The sequence below is a fragment of the Zalophus californianus genome, chromosome 10 (assembly GCF_009762305.2).
Source record: "Zalophus californianus isolate mZalCal1 chromosome 10, mZalCal1.pri.v2, whole genome shotgun sequence".
NCBI lineage: Eukaryota > Metazoa > Chordata > Mammalia > Carnivora > Otariidae > Zalophus > Zalophus californianus.
In genome coordinates, this window is record NC_045604.1 from 104,475,035 (window position 1) to 104,494,342 (window position 19,308).

The 19,308-nt window shown below is 57.1% G+C and overlaps 2 protein-coding genes across 6 annotated transcripts in view; one reads left to right on the plus strand and one right to left on the minus strand.

Annotated features, from left to right (window-relative positions):
* Positions 1-1,489: 1,489 nt before the first annotated feature.
* NSUN5 (NOP2/Sun RNA methyltransferase 5) lies at positions 1,490-12,157 on the plus strand. 4 transcript variants are annotated; one of them, XM_027613556.2, is made up of 11 exons: positions 1,490-1,647; positions 1,758-1,880; positions 2,354-2,528; positions 2,619-2,727; positions 8,338-8,476; positions 8,571-8,686; positions 9,016-9,190; positions 9,288-9,575; positions 9,669-9,809; positions 9,892-9,991; positions 10,091-12,157. In XM_027613556.2, exons 1-11 carry the CDS (start codon positions 1,555-1,557, stop codon positions 10,180-10,182), a joined length of 1,551 nt encoding a protein of 516 aa, XP_027469357.1. In that variant the 5' UTR covers positions 1,490-1,554; the 3' UTR covers positions 10,183-12,157. The 4 variants fall into 4 exon arrangements, with proteins under 4 accessions (XP_027469357.1, XP_027469358.1, XP_027469359.1 ...); XM_027613557.2 differs by having other exon boundaries at positions 9,012-9,190; positions 9,313-9,575; positions 10,091-12,154; XM_027613558.2 differs by having other exon boundaries at positions 9,012-9,190; positions 9,365-9,575; positions 10,091-12,150.
* POM121C (POM121 transmembrane nucleoporin C) overlaps positions 10,220-19,308 on the minus strand; it is a 55,604-nt gene continuing 46,515 nt past the window's right edge. For both annotated transcript variants that reach the window (XM_027613555.2, XM_027613554.2), the window contains exons 6-13: positions 19,190-19,281; positions 18,053-18,126; positions 17,518-17,642; positions 17,297-17,399; positions 16,897-17,073; positions 14,331-15,974; positions 12,787-12,909; positions 10,220-12,376 (exon numbers count right to left, since the gene is read on the minus strand). In XM_027613555.2, the coding sequence (XP_027469356.1) occupies positions 12,279-12,376; positions 12,787-12,909; positions 14,331-15,974; positions 16,897-17,073; positions 17,297-17,399; positions 17,518-17,642; positions 18,053-18,126; positions 19,190-19,281 (2,436 nt within the window). In that variant the 3' untranslated portion in view covers positions 10,220-12,278. The remainder of the gene's footprint in view (positions 12,377-12,786; positions 12,910-14,330; positions 15,975-16,896; positions 17,074-17,296; positions 17,400-17,517; positions 17,643-18,052; positions 18,127-19,189; positions 19,282-19,308) is intronic.

The window sequence follows — 19,308 nt, forward strand, 5'->3', positions numbered from 1 at the left end:
CAACAGTGAAGGTCATGTTGATACTATATGCCCTTGATGTGATCTGATGAGGATGGTACTTTACCTGTAGTCTTCCAAAAACCCATAAGCCCAATCTGATAATGAGAAAAAAAAAATTAGACAAATCCCAAATGAGAGACATTCTACAAAACACTGGCCGGGATTCCTCAACACCATCAAGGTCATCAAAAAGCAGGAAAGTCTGAGAAATTGTCACAGCCAAGGAGACATGACAACTGAATTTAACGTGGTGTCCTAGATGAGACTTCCGAACAGAAAATAGACATTAAGTAAAAGCTAAAATCTGAGTCAACTGTGGACTTTATTAATCTTGATGCACTTGTTAACCACTCACCTGAAGGAGTGGGGCTTGGGATTGTTTTAGGATGGGTTAACTGGCACAGCTGGCTGTCCAGCTGTCCGTATGTTTGTGCTCCCATGCATTCACTTCTTCACTCACACAACAGATGTTAGGTCCTTACTGTGAGAAGAACACTGGTTTAGGAGGCACGGATAAATGAGTGTCAAACAGGATTTGCCCTCAGGGAGCCAGCTAGAGAATAAATCATAACTACATAAGGAACAGGTGCTATGAAAATAACATAGATGTTACTCACTTGGGGGTGGGGTTTCCACTCAAAGATCACCATAAACCAACCTAGAGCCACAGGACTGGATTAAACGTTGAAACAATTTTGATGTTAGAGTCAATTCCCTTGCAAAATGCTTGCTGATGTGTTGGCAATACAGAGAACGTACAGGCGGGAGTATTCTGGTCCATGGAGGCCTGTCTACTTGAATGCTTGAAATACACATGTACTAGATTTATTCAATCAACTTAATGTGTACCGGTAACCACATGGATGCTGGGGACAGAGGGAAATCCTACACAATCCTTGTGGAGAACAAGGAGGTCAGCTGGGGAAACTTTGCTATAAGTGAATTATTACAATGCACAAAAAGCCAGCCATTTGGAAACAAAGCACTCTTCCTCACATCATGTGCCAAACTGAATTCTAAATGGTTAAAGGTGTGAAAAAATGAAGGCATAGTGACTGCTATACTGTAAAGATGTGAAGAAGGCATTTCTAAGTATGACATCAAAGGCAGAAACCATAATTTTAAAAAAAGTCCAAAACAATAAGCCACATTAAAAAGCAACAGTAAATTGTAGAAAAATATACCTAAGACGAGGTATATATTGTTAACATACAAAGGACACTAAGAGATGGTAGAAGAGTGACCAAAAGACATTAACGTGTTAGAATGCAAAGGACCCATAAACACAAAAATATTCAAGCTCTATAACAAAACAGTAAAATCCTATTGCCTCTCTGGCAAAGATTGGAAGAAAAAAAAGGGAAGAGGTACGAAAAGGAGGGGAAAACGCTCTCCCAGCACTCCACCTCACACAGGCCTCGGAAGCCCTGGAAGGGCACTGGGGTTTCCGGGTCGGAACCTCCGTGCCCTTTGCCCCGGAAGTGCGGGCGGACAGAACTGTGCCGAGGCGGGCGTGTTTCGCGACAGAGCCGTAAAGGCGCGTGGGAGCGAAGCATGGCGCTGTACGCGACCGCGGCGTCTGTGCTGGCGGGCGTGGAAAGCCGACGGGGCTCCATCAAGGGGCTGGTGTACGCCAGCAGCTTCCAGGTAGCGGGGGGTTCGTGGTTCGGGCCCGGCGGGGGAGAGAGGGGGTCCGCGGAGGGGGGCCAGCTGGGCCCGGCCCCCGCCTCAGCCGGTGTTCTCTCGGCCGCGCGCAGAACGTGAAGCAGCTGTACGCGCTCGTGTGCGAGACGCAGCGCTACGCCGCCGTGCTGGACGCCGTGATCGCCAGCGCCGGCCTCCTCCGCGCCGAGAAGAAGCTGCGGCCGCACCTGGCCAAGGTAGCGGGGCCAGGGGGCGGGGCGGGGCTGTGAGCCTCTCCGGACCGGTCTCAGCGCCGTACCGTCCACGGCGTGACTTCAGCAAGTCGCCTCTATGAAATGCGGATGAGCAGTCTCTAGCCGGGTCATTATTTGAGGTCGGATGAAAGTGCTGTACCTTTGAGCCTCGTGTGGAAATTAAGAACAGAATTGCTAAGTAGCCACGGCGGGGACTCTAGCTAAAACAAAAGGGTGGTGTTGACAAGGAGGAGGGTTAGGATCCGGGGCTCTGCTGGTGAGCAGCCCTGGGGAGACGGTTCGGGGCAGGGAAGCAAGGCACAGGGCTCAGCTCCCGTGTTTGCCGTTAATCTTTCGTGTGGTCTTGGGCAAAATACCTCACTTTTATCTGTTACTGCCTCGATAAGCGGTTTGGTTTGCGCCTCCAGTTCCAACGCTATCCTTGGGGTTTTTTCTCGTTCTTTCCCCATCCCTAGGTGCTAGTGTATGAGTTGTTGCTGGGGAAAGGCTTCAGAGGGGGCGGGGGCCGATGGAAACCTTTGTTGGACCGGCACCAGGCAAGGCTGAAGGCTGAGTTGGCCCGGCTCAAGGTTCAGCGCCGTGTGAGCCGCAACGAGGACCTGTTGCAAGTGGGATCCAGGCCTGGCACAGGTGAGCTGGAAGCAGTTGTTGGGAGGAGGGTAGCTGTCAGGCCCTCAGAGGAGGGGGCCTCGATCCTGCCCACTCACTGCTGATTCCTAGCCTCCCAGGTGCCTCGATTTGTGCGGGTGAACACTCTCAAGACCAGCCTTGATGATGCAGTTGATTACTTCAAGAGACAAGGTTTCTCCTATCAGGGTCGGGCTTCCAGGTGAGCTGAGAACCCTGCCTTGCTCCCCTCCTCTCTGGGGAGGTCCCTGGGGCCACTGGGAAACAGGGATCCGGGGGAAGAGGAGGGGTGGTGGTGACGGCGCTCTGGTTTTCTCGTACTTTTCCAGCAGTTTCTCCCTCTCCTTCGGAGGCCTGGCTTCCTCCATCCCTTAACATTGATTCTCCTGGGAGTTCCATTCTCAGTTCTTCTAATGTATCCATTTCCCTTGCTCTGACTCCTCTTTCTCCCGTGATGATTGGAGTCTCCCAGTCTAGATTTCTCTCTGTATTCCCGCCCTTAGGTTCATCTCAGTGTTCCTTAGGCACTGCAGCCACAGCAAGTGTCGGACTAAATTCATCTTCTCTCTGAACTTTGCACCTTCTTCTTTTTTAATTGTTAAATTCTGTTTATTCAAAATTCAAGACTTAGGAGAAATCCTTCCAGAACAGTGTGCTTAAACACACATTACTAGGGCGCCTGGGTGGCTCAGATGGTTAAGCATCTGCCTTCGGCTCGGGTCATGATCCCAGGGTCCTGGGATCGAGTCCCGCATCGGGCTTCCTGCTCCTTGGGAGCCTGCTTCTCTCTCTCTCTCTCCCTCTGTCTCTCATGAATAAATAAAGAAAATCTTTAAAAAAAAAAAAAAAAAAAACCACACATTACTAGATTATTTTGCGGCGTTTTTGTTTTGTTTTTCTTTTCCGAGGTGTAACTGACATGTAAGATTAGTTTCAGGGAGACGGTGTGATGACTTGGTATGCGTGTATGTTGCAAAATAATGGCTACAATAAGTCCAGTTATGCTTTATCACCACATGGAATTACAGAAAGTGCTTTTTCTTGTGATGAGAACTTTTTTTTAGGGATGGGAGGGGCAGAGGGAGAGGGAGAATCTCAAGCAGGCTCCATACCCTGTGTGGAGTCTGAAGCAGGGCTCAGCTTGATCTCACAACTCTGAGATCATGACTTGAGCCCGTATCAAGAGTTAGATGCTTCAGTAACTCGGCCATCCAGGTGCCCCCTCTTGTGATGGGAACTTTTAAGATCTCTTAGCCTCTTTCAAATGTGCAGTACAATATTTATTATAGTCACCATATTGTGCCTTAGATCCCTGGGGCTTATGTATCTTAAAACTGGGAATTTGTACCTTTTGACCACCTTTACCCCTTTTGCAGTTCCCCTTCCACAGTTACAAATCTGTTCTCTGTATTTGAGTTTTTTTATTTTTTAAAGAAAGTCCATATATGAGTGAGAACATACAGTATTTGTCTTTCTCTATTTCACTCAGCGTAGTATTTTCAAGGTCCATCCATGTGGTTGCAAATGGCAATATTTTATTTTTTGTGGCTAAATAATATTCCTCTGTATGTACACACATATTGTATATAGTTACATGTTTTCTTTATTCATCTAACAGTTGACATTTAGGTGGTTCCATGTCTTGGTGATTCTAAATCTGCAGTAAACAAGGTCCAGATATCTTTTTGAATTAGTGTTTTCCTTTTCCTTGGATAGATACCTAGAAATGGAATTGCTGGATCATATGGTAGTTCTAGTTTTAATTGTTTGATGAACCTCTATACTGTTTTCCACAGTGGCTGCACCAGTTTACGCTCCCACCAACAGTGCAAGAGGGTTCCCTTTTCCCACATCCTCACCGACACTTGTTTCTTATCTTTTTGGTAATAGCCATTCTGACAGGTATGAGGTGAGAGCCCATTGTGGTTCTGATATGCATTTCCCTGATGACTCATGATGTTCAGCTCCTTTTCGTGTACCTGTTGGCCATCTGTCTGTCTTTGGAAAAAATGTCTTTGTCCAGTTTCATTCTTTTGCTCGTGGCCTCCATTTTCCCAAAACCATTATTGAAGAGACTGTTTTTTCCCCGTTGTGTATTCTTGGCTCCTTTGTCATAAATTAATCGACCATATAAGTATGGGTTTGTTTCTGGGCTGTTTTGTTTTATCTGCGTGTCTGCTTTTATGCCAGTACCAATAGTATTTTGATTTCTGTAGCTTTGTAATACAGTTTGAAATCAGGGAGCGTGAGATCTCTAGCTTTCTCAAGATTGGTCTGGCTACTCAGGGTCCTTTGTGGTTCCATACGAATTTTAGGATTGTTCTGTGTCTGTAAAATTTCCACTGGAATTTGCTAGAGATTGCATTGGATCTGTAGACTACTTTGGGTAGTATGGGCATTTTAGCTGACCTATGAACGTGGAGTGTCTTTTCATGTGTGTCATCTTCAGTTTCTTTCATATCTTACAGTTGCAGAGTACAGGTCTTTCATCTCCTTGGTTGAATTCATTTCTAGTGTTTTGGTTTTTTTTGGATACAAGTGTAAATGGGATTATTTTCTTAATTTCTCTTTCTGATAATGTTGGTTTGCAAACTCTTCAGGAGCCTTCCAGGTATCATCTGAAACCAGCCCCCATATGCACAGGGCAGGGCCAGAGAGAGAACGAAGAGAGGCAGGCCGCTCCAGATCCCGACGTGGGGCAGGTTCAGTAATAAGGGAACTTCTGTACAAGGCTTGTGCCAGGGCAGGGCGTGTGGTGCCCCCTTGGTGTCGCTCTTGGAGGTTTTCTCCTCTATCCCTGTGTGGCGCGTATTGTGTGACAGTTACTCTTTGAGGGGGTGGCAGGCTCCCAGGTTCCTCAGTTGGGGCGTTTGCCCTCAGCACTGGTTTGATTAGCCCTCAGGTGGAATGCACCCTTAAGAGTTTGACCTGGTAGGATACCAGACCGGGTGTGTTCCCTAGTCCTGGGGAGAGAGAGACCCCACGTTCTCGGGGAGGGGGAGGATGCCCAGTTGGCAGTATCAAGGGACTTTCTTGACGGGCATCGTTGCTCAGGTTTTAAGGCTTTCCGCAGGCTGACCTCTCTGTTCCGCTGGGGACCCCCGCAGCAATGAGGTCAAGTCCATGTGCTTCCAGGTTCCATTCTCCAGAACCTTTCCGGTCGATTGGGGGTGGCCTTTTGAGCTCCATCTTGGTCCCGGGTCTCTCCCACAGCACCCTGAATGTCTGTGTTGCACAAGTGGGCTCAGTGTGCCTGTGAGCAGCCCGTACTCCGTGCTGGGGGCCGACTGGAGCTGGCTTTCCTTCCTGCCATGACGGGGCCCTATCAGGGCTTTCAGAGACCAGGTTGCAGGTGGCCCGTCTCGTTCCCAACTCCCTAAGAATTCGCTGGACTTCTCTGTAGATTCCTGAGGTCCCGCATGCCCAGGAAGCTCCCCCTCATTGGGCCAAGCCTCCCTGCGGGCTAGAATAATCCAGTATGAGGACCTAAGTACCTTGCACTTCCTGTAAGCGCGCCACGCAGCCCCTGCTGGAGGGCCCCTGCTGGAGGGCGGCAGGGTGTGTGGGGATGTGGCTCCTTTTCTCCGGCCCCGGTGCGGTCGGGGCAGCCATCGCCGTGTGGGATGCTCCCCCTGGCCTTCAGCTGGAACTTGGCAGCGTGTCCGCGAGCTCAGAGGGAGGAGACCCCCTTGTCAGGAGAGTTGCCTGAACCGGGGGGCTGCTCTTGCTTGCTCTTGTATTAGGGGTCTGCCAGTGCGGGGTGCTTCGGCCGTCCAGCCGTCCAAAGCCCTCTGCTTCCCCTCTCCTTGCCCACCCCCCCCCCCATTTGCTCTGCCGCAGGGTCATCCGTGCAGTTTCTCCGACGAGCCTGTTAAAGTGGCCTGTGCTTTCGGGGTGTCCCCGTACTCACGCAGGGGTCCCCCAGCATCTGATGTAGGGGCCACCCTGCGCGACACAGTGGTCACTAGCCAACTGGGGACTTCCCCCGCGGACCATGTGTTTGGTCTCCAGGCTGGCTTTCCCACGGTTGGGGTGCGATCTCGGGAGCTTCCCGGGTGCGGTCTGAACCGGCCCCGCGCGATGCGGAGGGTAGGGAGGGACCGAGAAAGAGGCGGGCCGCTCTGGACGGGTAGGGCGCAGACTTCGTAAGCAAGGGGACTTACCTGGGAAGCTTGTCGGGGGCGGCAGCAAGCAAGACGTCTCCACGCCCACCTGCCAGCATCTTCGGAGTCTGTATAGAGGCCTTCATGGGTTCAGCCTCCTGCCTTCCAGGTGGTCTCTACACCCTATCGCTCTCTCAAGGCTGTGTCCTTGGGCGGCCTCGGGGAGTGGGGAAGGCAAGCGGGATGCACGTCCCAGGGGCGGGGGTGAGGAACCGGACTGTCCGGGTCCTGCCCCTGGCGGGTGGCCACGTCACCTCCGTGACCTCCCCCAATAGTTTGTTCAATCTGTGTATAAGAAACAACAGATTTTCGTATGTGGATTTTGTATCCTACTGCTTTACTGAATCCACTTGAAAGTTCTAACGGTTTTTTGGTTGGAATTTTTAGGGTTTGCTGTATGTGTCATCTGCAAATAGTTTTACTTTTTCTTTTCCAACTTGGGTGCCTCTTATTTATCTTGCCTGATGTGCTGGCTAGGTTCTGTTGAATAAAACGGGCGGGGGGGGGCTTCCTTGTCTTACTCTTGATCCTGGATGAAGGGCTTTTAGCTTTTCACCCGCAAGTATGTTAGCTGTGGGCTTTTCCCATGTGGCCTGTGTTATGGTGAGGTGTGTGCCCTCGACACCCGCTCTGGTGAGCTTTTACCATGAATGGGTGCTGAGTCTTGTCAGATGAGGCGAGCAGGACCCTTGTCCTCCGTTTTGTGAATGTGGGGCAGGGTACGGTTGGCTTGCGGGTGTGGAAGCGTCCCGCGTCCCTGCACTGTGCGCCCCAGCGTTCCCCGTCGTCAGCGAACAGGTGGCGGCCAGGCTGGCGGCCGAGTCGTGTCCCCCTGCCACGCCCACCCTGCCCGCTGTACCTTTCTGTCCTCCCAGACCCTGCCTGTCATTTTCTATCCTCATGGGCCAAAGAACCTCCTGAACTGGTCTCCCCACTTCCAGACTTCAACTGTGGTTTGGCCGCAGAAAATTCTCTCAGCCGAAGACCCTTCCTGGGCTGGCCCCTGGGCTGTGCCCCCTCCTTCCCGGGCCGCGGTGCTCCCCTGCACCCCTGCACCTCCTCGGGGTTTGACAGCTCTGGGAAGTCGCCTCTGCTCCCTCCCTTTCCCCTCCTGCCCGTGGAGGCCGGGGGGGGGGGGGGGGGGGGGATGGATGGCTGCTCGGGCGTGGCCTCGGCTCTGCCCCCGGGTAGCTTTCGGGCCCGCTTGGCGTGGGGCAGGTGCCGTGCCGCGTGCTCCTTCCCCGAGTTCGGTGAGTGCGCCTTCCACCCCCGCCCCTCACGCCGGTGCCCCCCCTCCCCCCGCCTGTGCTTTCGAGTACTGACTGGCATTTCTGGAGTGCCTCACTTGTGCCGGCTGCTTTTCTAAGTGTCTCGTATGTAGTAACTCCGTCCTCACGGCAACCGTACCCCAGAAGCGCGAGGGGGTGAGACGAAGGCGCTTGCTGCCCCCGGAAAACGGCGGAGGTGGGACCCCCCCCCCCCCCCCCCCCCCGCCTAGGGCTGGCCTGAGCGCCCATTCGTTCCCTCACCTGCCGCCTCTCCCTTTCTCCGTAGCGGCGCGAGGCACGTGGGTCACAGGGAACAGGCCCAGCCTGGCGCTCGGCCTGCAGGAACTCCCAGCATGGTCACTGCTTCTTGTTCCCTGGCAGCCTCGAGGACGCGAGGGCCCTCCGAGGCAGGTGCTTTCTTCTGGATCCCTTGTTGCCAGAGCTGCTGGTGTTTCCGGCCCAGACGGATCTGCACGACCACCCACTGTACCGGGCCGGTCACCTCATCCTACAGGACAAGGTGTGGCAGGTGGGCGGGACGGGGAGGGGGGGGCACGCATGCGTGGGCTGGGGGGGGGGGTCCCGGTGCCCCAGCGCTGCGCTCTGCCCGCCAGGCCAGCTGCCTCCCCGCCGCGCTGCTGGCCCCGCCCCCGGGCGCCCACGTCATCGACGCCTGTGCCGCCCCCGGCAACAAGACCAGTCACTTGGCTGCTCTCCTCAAGAACCAGGGGTGAGTGGCACGGTCAGCCCGGGGGGCGGGGGGGGGGGAGGGGGGCACGGGGCCCGGTCACGTCCTTGGAGGTCGGGCACTCTGTATTCCAGCCGGGCACGGAGGCCCAGAGGAATTCCATCTGGACCTAGAGCGGTTGGTGCTGGAGCCCTACGCTCAGCTGCCCAGTGGGCGGCCGGTGCGAGATCTGAAGCCCCGGGGTCAGGTCCCTCCAACTGGACGCTGTCCCTTCTTTCCTGTGTCCCGAATGGATGTGTTCCTGCCTGTCAGATCTGTGGGCCCTTAGGTGCCCGGCGATGCGCCTCAGCTCTCTCCTGTCCCCCAGGAAGATCTTTGCCTTTGACCTGGATGCCGGGCGCCTGGCATCCATGGCTACCCTGCTGGCCCGGGCTGGGGTCTCGTGCTGCGAGCTGGCGGAGGAAGACTTCCTGGCAGTCTCACCCTCTGACCAGCGCTACCGTCAGGTCCAGTACATCTTACTGGATCCTTCTTGTAGCGGCTCAGGTGAGATGGGGACAGTGTGTGTCTTGAGGGATGTGCAGCTCCGGGGTCCGCGTTGGCCTCAGGTTTAGCTCGGACCCTCCTCCTCTGGTGACCCCAGGCAAATGTTCTCACCTGCGAAGCAGGGCATCTCTGTGCGAAGCGAGGCCGTCTGCAGCTGACACGCTCTGTCCCTAGGAATGCCAGCCAGACAGCTGGAGGAGCCCGGGGCAGGCACCCCGAGCAAGGCACGCCTGCAGGCCCTGGCTGGGTTCCAGCGGCGAGCACTGCGCCACGCGCTCACCTTCCCCTCCCTGCAGCGTCTGGTCTACTCCACGTGCTCCCTCTGCCAGGAGGAGAACGAAGATGTGGTGCACGACGCCCTGCAGCAGAACCCAGGGACCTTCAGGTAGTGGGGCGGGGGGTGAGGAGGTCCCCGCCGGGGTCCTGGGGAAGGAGGCGGCTGCTGTCTTTTTACCCAGAACTCTGCTCTTCTCCACAGGCTAGCTCCCGTCCTACCCTCCTGGCCCCACCGAGGCCTCGGCACTTTCCCCGGGGCTGCACACTGCCTCCGGGCTTCCCCCGAGACCACGCTCACTGGTGGCTTCTTTGTTGCCGTTCTGGAAAGGGTAGAGGTGCCAAGGTGAGTGAGGGGGCGGGCACGGGGGCTGCATGGAAGGCGCTGGAGGGCCGGGCTGCACCTAACTTGGGTGCTTGCCTTCTAGCTCAGTCCCGCGGGCTGGAGCGGCGGCGCCCGAACCCACACCCAGCGCAGCGCCGCGGAGGAAGGAGAGACGGCGCCCGGCCGTGGCTCCTGGCGCGCAGGTCCGCGCGGCTTCTCCTCAGGCGGGGAGGAGGGGCCCGGGCCTCCCCGCAGCTCAGCCAGCAGGTTTTTGAAAGGTTCTTTTCTTTTTATCGCTTTAGAGAGGAAAGCGGTAACCCCGAATCCCCGGCGGGGGGGAAGAGAGTGGATTTCCTCCTCCTGTGGTCCCTTCCCCGGGCCGTGTTCCTGCTGAGAGGTCTGCCCACAGAAATAAAAGGCGAGCCACGGAATACGATAGATCACAGTTGTTTTTTATTCTTAATGACATAAGCAAGGAGAAAAATTTCACATTCATACTAAAAATTCCAACTAGACTCACAGGAATTAACTCTTTGTCATGGAAAGTCCCAGCCTCCCGTTCCTGTCCAGTGCACGTCCGTGTACGCGCGCACACACACACACACACGCACACGCACACCCGTGTACACCCCCCACACACTCGGGCTGCACCAGGACACCCTCTTCCGGGGGCTCCCGGACCAACCGTCCTGCCTGTGGAACCGAGGTAAACTAGCTCAGAGCACTGCGGCCAAGAGGGACGTACCCTCCCTCAGGTATCTGTGGAAGCTTGCTTTCTGGCCCCGTGCGCCCCCCCCCGCCCCCCGCATCCTAACGGACGTGGGACAGGAGGTACAGGCCTCTCCCTCAGCTCCACACGCAGGGAAGGCGGGCCCGCTCTTCCCGGGGCCGGGCCGGGGCCGGCCATGACCGTCGCCTGCCATAGCACTCAACCTCAGTCACGGGTGAGGGGGGGAGCTACTTACGTCTACGTCACATTATTTATAAAATAAGAGTTACACTTTACATCGTGTGTCCTGAAGGAGCCCCGGCCCCTCAGGAGAGCTGCCGAGGACAGCATCTGAGCCTCTCACGGGCATAACTTACCTATACAGCTAATTCCTAGTCAACAGCATTTATACTTAACCACCTCAGTGAACCAAGCTTGAAGGAATTTAAAAGGCAATTTAGCTTAAATACAAAAATAAATTTTTATTTTGTTAAAAAATGTTTAAATATTTTTTTCTTTTAATTTAGACACACGCATTCATACTTCTCCCAAAGAGGATGGGCATGGCAGCAAGGCTCTCGGGCCCGGGGTAGGTGATCTGGGAACGGGGCGCGGGGAGGAACCTGAAGAACTCTGAAGTGTGGTTCACTAATTTTGGTTTTCTACCACCTCCTGGGGCGGATCTAGCCCACGGGGGGGGGGGGGTGGTGGCGGGGAGGAACAGTGGAGGGAAGAGGTCTTTGCTTCCCCTCGGCCCCATCCTCTTGGGCTGCCAGCCCTTAAAGTCAAAACACCATTTGCAAATCCAGGAGTCAGCACGCGTAGCCATAAAGTGGTGCTACTTCCCACATTCAATTAGCGAGGCCCCAGAAACTTGGAACAGTTAAGTCCGGCACTACCAACATGCCGCCACTCATACAATTCAATTCTTCCTCCAAACTCGATTCAAAGAGCAATAGACATGAGCATCAGACAGTAACACAGGACAAGGCTTTGAACATACAACCGGGGGGGGGGGGGGGGGAGGGCGGGGCGGGGGGGGGGGAGGCAGCTGAGCAGTGGGGGGACGTCCTGCCTGCTCCCGGCGCTTCCTCCCCTGCAGCTGCCAGGCTAACAGTCTTGAGCCACCAAGCTTTTAGGGGCCAAACTGGCAGAGGGTGGGGGACAAAACATTGACTTGGACTTGGCAGGAGCAGCACCCACTGGGGTCTCCAAAGCAAAGCGAAATTCGGGGCCACTTAAAGGAGTGGATCCTGCAAGGAACTGGTGAGGGACAAAGCAGCAAGAGATGGGGAAGCAGGGTCCCCTAACGGGCCCTGGGAGAACCACTTCTTATAGGCAAGCCAAGCAAGGTAAAGCTGCGGGGCTGACCCAGCTCCCCGACTCCCGTCCCCAGCGGCGACGTGGACGAGGGCTGTGCCTGTGACCCCCCACCCCCACCCCAAGCCGGCTCTTGCGGGGAGCAGTGGGAAGGGAGGCCGCCTGACAGCGCTCACACACCACACAGGAGTCAGGAAAGGAGGGGGACCATATGTACAGATGTTCTTGCACGCTCTCCAGCCTCACCGCAGAGCTGTCCCGAGGCTGCTTCCTCGAGGAGCGGGACCCGCCACCAGGGCTGCCACTGCCTCCCCACTGGCGGAAGCCAGAGATGGCGGGGGGGGGGGGGGGGGGGCGTGCTCTATGGAACTAAAAGGGTCAGAGGCTCTTCCTAGCAGGTGCTGAGGTCCACATTTGGGCAAGGAGGGGGGGGGGGACGGAAGGGGGACAAAGGCCAAAGGCTATTTCTTGCGGGTGTGCTGCCTGCGGGCCTGCAGTCGCTGCCGAGCCCCCGGGGTCTTGGATCCTGCACCAATGGAAAAGGAAGGGGCCGCCGAGCCTAGAAAGATGCAACAAGGTCTCATCAGGGCAGTTGCTGCCTGGGGCACTTCCCCGGGCACCCCAATCTTTGGAAGGTTAGGCCAGCAGAAGGCCGGGTACTAAACTGGGCCTCCCAAAACCATGTCAGTCGGTGGGGGGGTGGGGTGGAGAGGAACTAGTAAAAATGCAGAATCCCAGATCCTCTGCTAGTGAGCAGGAAGGCATTGTTACCTGGCTTTCCAGTGGTTGGGAACATTCCCCCAGCTCCATGGGCTGGGCTGGGCTGGCCTTGCAGCCGGGCCACATGTTTCTCGAGCTTATGAGGCTGATCTTTCCCAGGGGGGCCCCAGAGCAAGAACCTGCCAAGCCCCCCTCCCTCTCTGGAGAAATAGGAAGGTCACGCTGGCGCCGAGGGGACTTGCTGCTTACCGAAAGGTCCGACTCCAACAAAGCCTTGGGTGGGTGTTGAGGATGCCCCAAAGGAGAGACCACTGCCCGACGCGCCCACCCCGGGGGCAGGGGTGTTCTGACCAAAGGTGGGTGTGGAGGTGCCTAGAACGAAGAGACCGCAGAAAACTAGCGACTAGGCCAGTGCGCAGAGGGCATCCCGGGCCGGGTACTGAAGCTGGGGGGGTTGACCCCACAGGGCACCTCTGCCCTGGCCCCCTGTGCTGGCTCACCCCAGTGGTGGGTAGGGACTGCTGCTGTCCCCACCAGCTGCAGCCGAGCGAAAGCCCTGCAGTGCTGCCCTCTGGCCTACGGAGCAGCCTTTCTGCATTTCCGTGGCCACCAAAGCACAGGAGGGGAACGCTCAGTTTGACCAGGTTACATCCCTCTGATGACTTGAGTTCTGCCGCCTCTCCCCGTTTACCTGTTCCTCCCTCCAGAAACCTGAGCCTTCCACCAAACACCTCCCCGCCCAGCCCCTGTGGGTCCTCTTGCCTTCCCATGGCCACAGCAGACCGCCTCTGCCCTCGCCACCAGGGGCCCACTGTCCAGTCCCATCACTGTCTCCCGACGGCCCGCAGGGAGGGCTGGCCACCTCACTCTGGCCCTGAGCTTGCCATCTCGCTGTCTGCCTCCACCCCTGCCCCCTATGGTCACCCCTCACTGCTGCCAGGGATCATCCTAGCTCCCAGGGGGCCCCCAGGTCCCTGCGCCCCCCCTCGGGGAACCTGTTGGGAGCTGCCATAGGCGGGGTCTCCCCTGCCCCCCCCAGCGCTCGTGTGAATGTTGCTGTGCGGGCTGGCCTCACCTCAAATTCATTACTCCAATTCACCGGCGCTCACAACTTCCTGGCAATTCTACCAGGTTCTCATTACGTTCCTTTACTCACTTTCTGAATGACTACTTCGAGAGGCCCTCATCCGTACACACACCTCCCCCGTCCACTCTCACATTTAAGAACACAAACCATCAGGATCTCTGAGTCACCTTCCGCGCGGGGCAGCTAAGATCACTGCATCCTCCTGAAATCCTACAGGGATTTCCCTCTCTACTCAAAACCCAAATTTAATCCTTGCCCTGAATGACCTTCAACGCGGCCTGCCTCTCCACAGCATTTTGGATCATTTCCATTTTTAGATCCTCAAGCCACACCTTGCTTTTTGTTCACGAACAGAGCGAGCTTGCTCCTGCCCCTGGGCCTTTGCATCAGTGCCCGTGTGCCCGAAAAGCGTGCTCTCTCTCACACACACACCTACCCACCACACTCCCGTCCCTGTGCCCGACATACAGAACTGGCTTCATTTTGCCCCGAGAGGCCCGCCCTCCTTGACTACCCGAGGAGCTCCTCCACGGCCACTCAGGACGCACTGCCCCCTGCCCGGAGGCTTCCTGCTCCCCGAGCCCATGTCTAACTACTGACCATCAGCCTGGGCCCAGCCAGACCGTGGTACTCTGTCGGCGAGGGGGCCGAGCTGGCATTTAGACCCGCGCCCGGTGTGGCGGACCGAGGCCATTCCAGAGCTTACCTCCAAACACAGGTTTGCTCTCGGGCGTGCCGGCCACGTTGAAGGCAAAGGGTGTGCTCTGACTGGGAGCGCCCAACGTGCTCTGACTCAAGCCTCCTCCGAAAGGGGTTGTGCCTCCGGTGCTCCCACTCTGTCCCGTGCCAAAGCTGAACGCTCCGGAGGTGCCGGGGGCGGCCACGTTGATCCCAAAGCCCCCGCCGCCGGCCGGGCCGGCGGATCCCCCAAACGTGAAGGGCGACAGCGTCGTGCCGCCGAACACGGAGCTGCCGGTCCCGCTGCTGGTGGTTTGGGTCGTAGCTCCGAAACCCGAGGTGGTGGCCGCCCCGAAGGAGAACACAGGCGTGCCGCTGCCGAAGGCAGGCTGGGTGCTGGCGGGGGTGCCGAAGGTGGAGGCGGCAGGCTTCAAGCCGCCGAAAGCGGATTGTGCGGCGCTGCCGAAGGCAGGCTGGGCCGGGCCGGGCGCCGGGGTGGCGGCCTGAGCCGGGGCCGCGGAGTTCGCGAAAGCGAAAGAGCTGCCGAAGCTGGGGGCGAGGGCGGGCTTGGCGGGCCCCTGCTGCTGCCCATCGGCGGCCCCGAACGCGGGCTGGGGGTTGGCACCCGGGTACGACGGCGGCGCGGGCTTGGGGCTCGAGCCGAAGGGAATGTGGAAGGCCGGGACGGCGGCGGCGGTGGTGGTGAAGGTCAGGGCCAGCGGGCTGCTGGTGGCGGGCGCGGGCGTGGTGAGGCCGCCGCCGAAGCCGCCGAAGCCGGAGGTGCCGCCGCTGCTGGCGGCTGTCTGCGCGGCCCCGGGGACGGGCTGGCCAAACGTGGTGGCGGCCGTCGACGCGGGCGCGGCAGGGGGCTTGCCGAACTGGAAGACGGAGCCCATGGCCGGGCTAAAGCTGGCGCCGGAGGCCGGGGGCGCCCCAAACAGGAAAGGCGCGGCAGCGGAGGTGGTGGTGCTGGTCACGCTGCTCACGCCAAAGCTGAACGCGGGCTTCGAAGCCGAGTCTGCCGACGTGCTGGCCGTGCTCACGGGAGCCACAGGAGCCACGGCTGAGGCGGCACTGGCCTGGCCGGTGAAGAGACCGGCGCTCGTGGCAGTGGCTAGAGCAGCGGTCTGACCGAAGGAGAAGGGGGCGGACAAGTGCGCAGGTGGAGGGAGCCCCACGCTGCCAAAGATCGGCTTGAACGTGGGCTGAGGGTGGCTAGCAGGTGCAGGGAGGGCAGAGCTGGAAGGTGTCGTGGTAGGGACCTTGGAGAGGCTGGACGGCAAGGGGCCCCCGCTCTCGCTTTTTGGCGGGGCCGCAAAGATGGGCTTGAACATGGGGGATGCTGAAGACACAGCAGGGGCTGTAGACGCAGGGGGGTCAGCAGGTGGGGTGCTCAGCATTCCCAGCAGAAGACTCTGCTTGGGGGTGGGGGACGGGGCAGCCAGGGCTGGGGATTTGGCAGATGTCTCAGCCTGAGGAGCCGGAGGTGACCTGGTGGTGTCAGTGGCTGGTGTCGGGGACGTGGTAGGGGTCAGCGCCAAGAAAGTGGCTGCGGATTTGGAGTCCGAGGAGGTGCCTGGAAGGGGCCCTGACTGTGAGGAGCCAAGAGGGGCCAGAAGGCTGGGTGTCTTCGGAGGCAAAGGGGCCACAGTGGTTGCCACTCCAGTGGATTCTGGGAAGAAGAGAGAACGTGAATTCTGAATACCTCCAACGTGATGGCATTCGATGCTTCTGTGGCCCCCCCTCGCCCTCCTGCTCAGCGCAGTGCTAGGGCTCCCGAGTTAGTCAACGAACGTGACTCCATCTATATACCGCAAACCCTTCAAGTATCCACTCCCTCAAATCAAGGCGGTGTTTACTATTTCCACCCTTCACAGACTGTAAGATACGAGGGAATACGATTTGGCCTAAGTGGGGGATAACTGTGTGGAAACTAAGGAAAATCCAATCACCCAAACTCAAGTCCACTTAATTACCTAGATGCGCCACGCCTTCCTCACCCAAGAAAGACTGACTGCATTTGCCTACCATGTGCCGAGCGCGGAGCACAGAGCCGCCAACAGAAGGGTCCCTCCCCCAGGCCCTGGGAGAGGCCAATGCCTGACAGAGCCCACCACTTGACGGAGTGCAACGAGACGATGTGGGCACATACAGAGACCTCAAGGGCGGAGGACGCCTCGTGTGCCTGTGGCCTAAGGGAGCGGCGGGACCTCTAACCCTGTGACCCCCCATTTCCACTTCAGAAAGCCTCATGCCTCACAAGCTAAATGTTATTTGCATATTACTGAGGATGACAGCAAGGCTCCAAGAAGCTTAGGAAGGGAGTTTCAAATCATGAAGCACGGGACTACTAAAGTGAGGCCGCTGACCCCAGCTTTAAGTATCACAGCCCCTTCCCAAAAGCTTCCTGATTAGAGACTTCTGAAGCTCTTTGGTGCACACCAGCTCAGGTGTGGTGAGCCACCGCAGACTCAAGATCCCACAGATTTCCAGGGACTGGCAGGCAAGCTGCTTTTACTTTGAGGGAAACCTAGGTCCTTCTATGCTCCAGGGCTGGGGCCAGGGGGCAGGGGGGGAGAGGCTCTCCCACTCACCCGGGGTAGACGATAGGCCTGCACAACTCTGCATCTTCTTCAAGCTCTCCAGCAGTGAGCTGCTGCTGGGGGCTGGGAGGGTGGCTGGAGAGGCAGCGGTCCCAGCAGTGGGCAGGGTAAACGTCAGAGAAGGCTGAGTGGCAGGGGGCTTCTCGGCGACAGAGCTCGAGGCAGTATCTAAGCCAAGGAAGAAAGATGGTGTTGGGTAATTCTCTCCGGGGGTACGTCAGAGAGCACGGGGCGCTTGGGATCCACTTATCTGGAAATGTCTCCCCAACACCAGTGCCCACAGTTCCCGCTAACACCGAGGACCCAAATGATTTCTCAGATGAGAAGGATCCAGCTAAAACCCCAGGAAACGACTCCTTTCCAGACCCTGGAGCTGGTCGGTCTTCCTTACCGGTCCCGTCTGCCAGGGCCTTGTTAAACCACTGCAGCGAAGCTCTCTTTTCCAGATCGAGGTCTTCGGCAGTGATGGAGTAGCCAAGCTGGGGAGGGGGTGGCTGCCAGGGAGGAAGACGAGAGGCCCGTCAGAGAAGCTGGAGGAGGCCTGTGTTCAGCTTCCCGAGAACTGGGGAGCGCTGTGCTGGGGCAGGCGGGTGTGGCCGGACAGAGCCCTACCAGCGTCAGCCGGGCCCCTCGCCGGGAGGGCAGCAACTGCACCCTTCGCCTGCGTTGCCCGGAGCTGCCAGGTGTGGGCGGGGAGCTGCACGAGGTCTGCGCCTTCCATGTGCTTGTATCTGCAACTAAAGAAACAAACACAGACTTGTCTCCTTCTACTTCTCTTCCAGAAACGGCTAGGTTTGTCTATCCACCTGGCTTCCCACCCTCTCTTCACTGGGTACCTCTGGAAGGTTGCATCTTCTGTGCTTGGGGCCCTGGGTAGTGTGTGCAAGGTTATTTCTGACTGGAGGGCATAAAGAAGGAACTGCCCCAAAAGCAGGCAGACGAGTGCATACTACTGGTTCGCCCGCAGATTCCGGCACCTCGGCTGACCGCCAGCCCGTCACGCCAGGCTACGATGTAGATCTGCCCGCACCACAGACTACAAACCTCTGGACAGACAGGCCCCACATGCAGCGATGCTCGGCACGCATTTTCGGAGCCTCCAGAAACACTCCCACCGCAAGCCGCTCTCGTGCGCTTATCAACCTACCCTTTTCTCCCGGGGCCTCCTTGTCTGTTGCCAATGGGGTTGAAGAACTGGAACGATGAGAAAGCTCGTCTTCTCTGCGGGTGGAAGAGGCACAGGTGCGCTTAGAAACACCTCCTGACTTGGGCACCTGTGCCGGTGAAGCGTCTGCCTTCGGCTCGGGTCATGGTCCCGGGGTCCTGGGATCGAGCCCCGCATCGGGCTCCCTGCTCCGCAGGAAGCCTGCTTCTCCCTCTGCCCCCCAACCCTGGCTTGTGCTCTCTCACTCCTTCTAATAAATCTTAAAAAAAAAAGGAAAAGAAAAGAAAAAGAAAAACAAAGTCCTCCCAACAGAATACTGGGTAACTTCTTACACCCTCCTAACTACCAACTGGCCAAAGTCCACACCATCGTGATTTAAGATCGAAGTATGCCGAGACAAAAAATTTAAGAAATCAAAAGAAAATTCCTACAAAACAGGGCGCCTGGGTGGCTCAGTCGGTTAAGCGACTGCCTTCAGCTCAGGTCATGATCCTGGAGTCCCGGGATCGAGTCCCGCATCGGGCTCCCTGCTCGGCGGGGAGTCTGCTTCTCCCTCTGACCTTCCCCCCTCCCCTCTCATGTGCTCTCTCTCTCACTCTCTCTCTCAAATAAATAAATAAAATCTTAAAAAAAAAAAAGAAAATTCCTACAAAACAAAGAGGCAGTTCACGGACACCATGGAGAAACCTTTGTCTTGCGGCAAGCACAACACAATAACCTTCAAAACCTTACTTTCAACCTGCCAATCCCTGTGAGCTGTCACACATCTGACCCTAAGAGCAGCATTCTAGTTGACTTTTGGTGCCCAGAGGGTCAGCCGGAGTCTAAACCGTGAACTCTCCTGCCCCTGACGTAACTCACTCTACTCGCTGCACTTCCCGTGGCCTCCCTGCACACCCCGGCTGCTTGAGCTGCAGGATGAGGGAGAGAGCCACAGCCTCTAGGGTCAGCATGAAGACTGTAAGAGAGGACAATAGTTCAGGCAAGTACTTTCCCTGTCCTTCTAGATGGCAGTTTCTTTGACTCTCCGAATCACAGCTGCAGGAAGCCTAAGAGCAAAGCACGTGTCCTTCCTTTCCTGCCCTTTCGTGAATCCGCAGGCAAGTCAGGACTCATTACCTTATTTTCTTTGCTGGCCTCTCGGGGGTCTGGGAACGGGATGAGGCGGGGCTGGAGAACGGCGACGAGCTGGGGCCACTCCTCTTCCAAAGCTGAAAGGCAGACAGCAGTGACACGAC

Excerpts from the sequence above, each read along its gene's own strand:
- NSUN5 (XM_027613556.2), top strand. The coding sequence starts at position 1,555 with ATGGCGCTGTACGCGACCGCGGCGTCTGTGCTGGCGGGCGTGGAAAGC. Across the intron at positions 1,881-2,353 it reads TGCGGCCGCACCTGGCCAAG|GTGCTAGTGTATGAGTTGTT; the intron begins GTAGCGGGGCCA and ends CCCCATCCCTAG. Across the intron at positions 8,477-8,570 it reads ACCTCATCCTACAGGACAAG|GCCAGCTGCCTCCCCGCCGC; the intron begins GTGTGGCAGGTG and ends TCTGCCCGCCAG.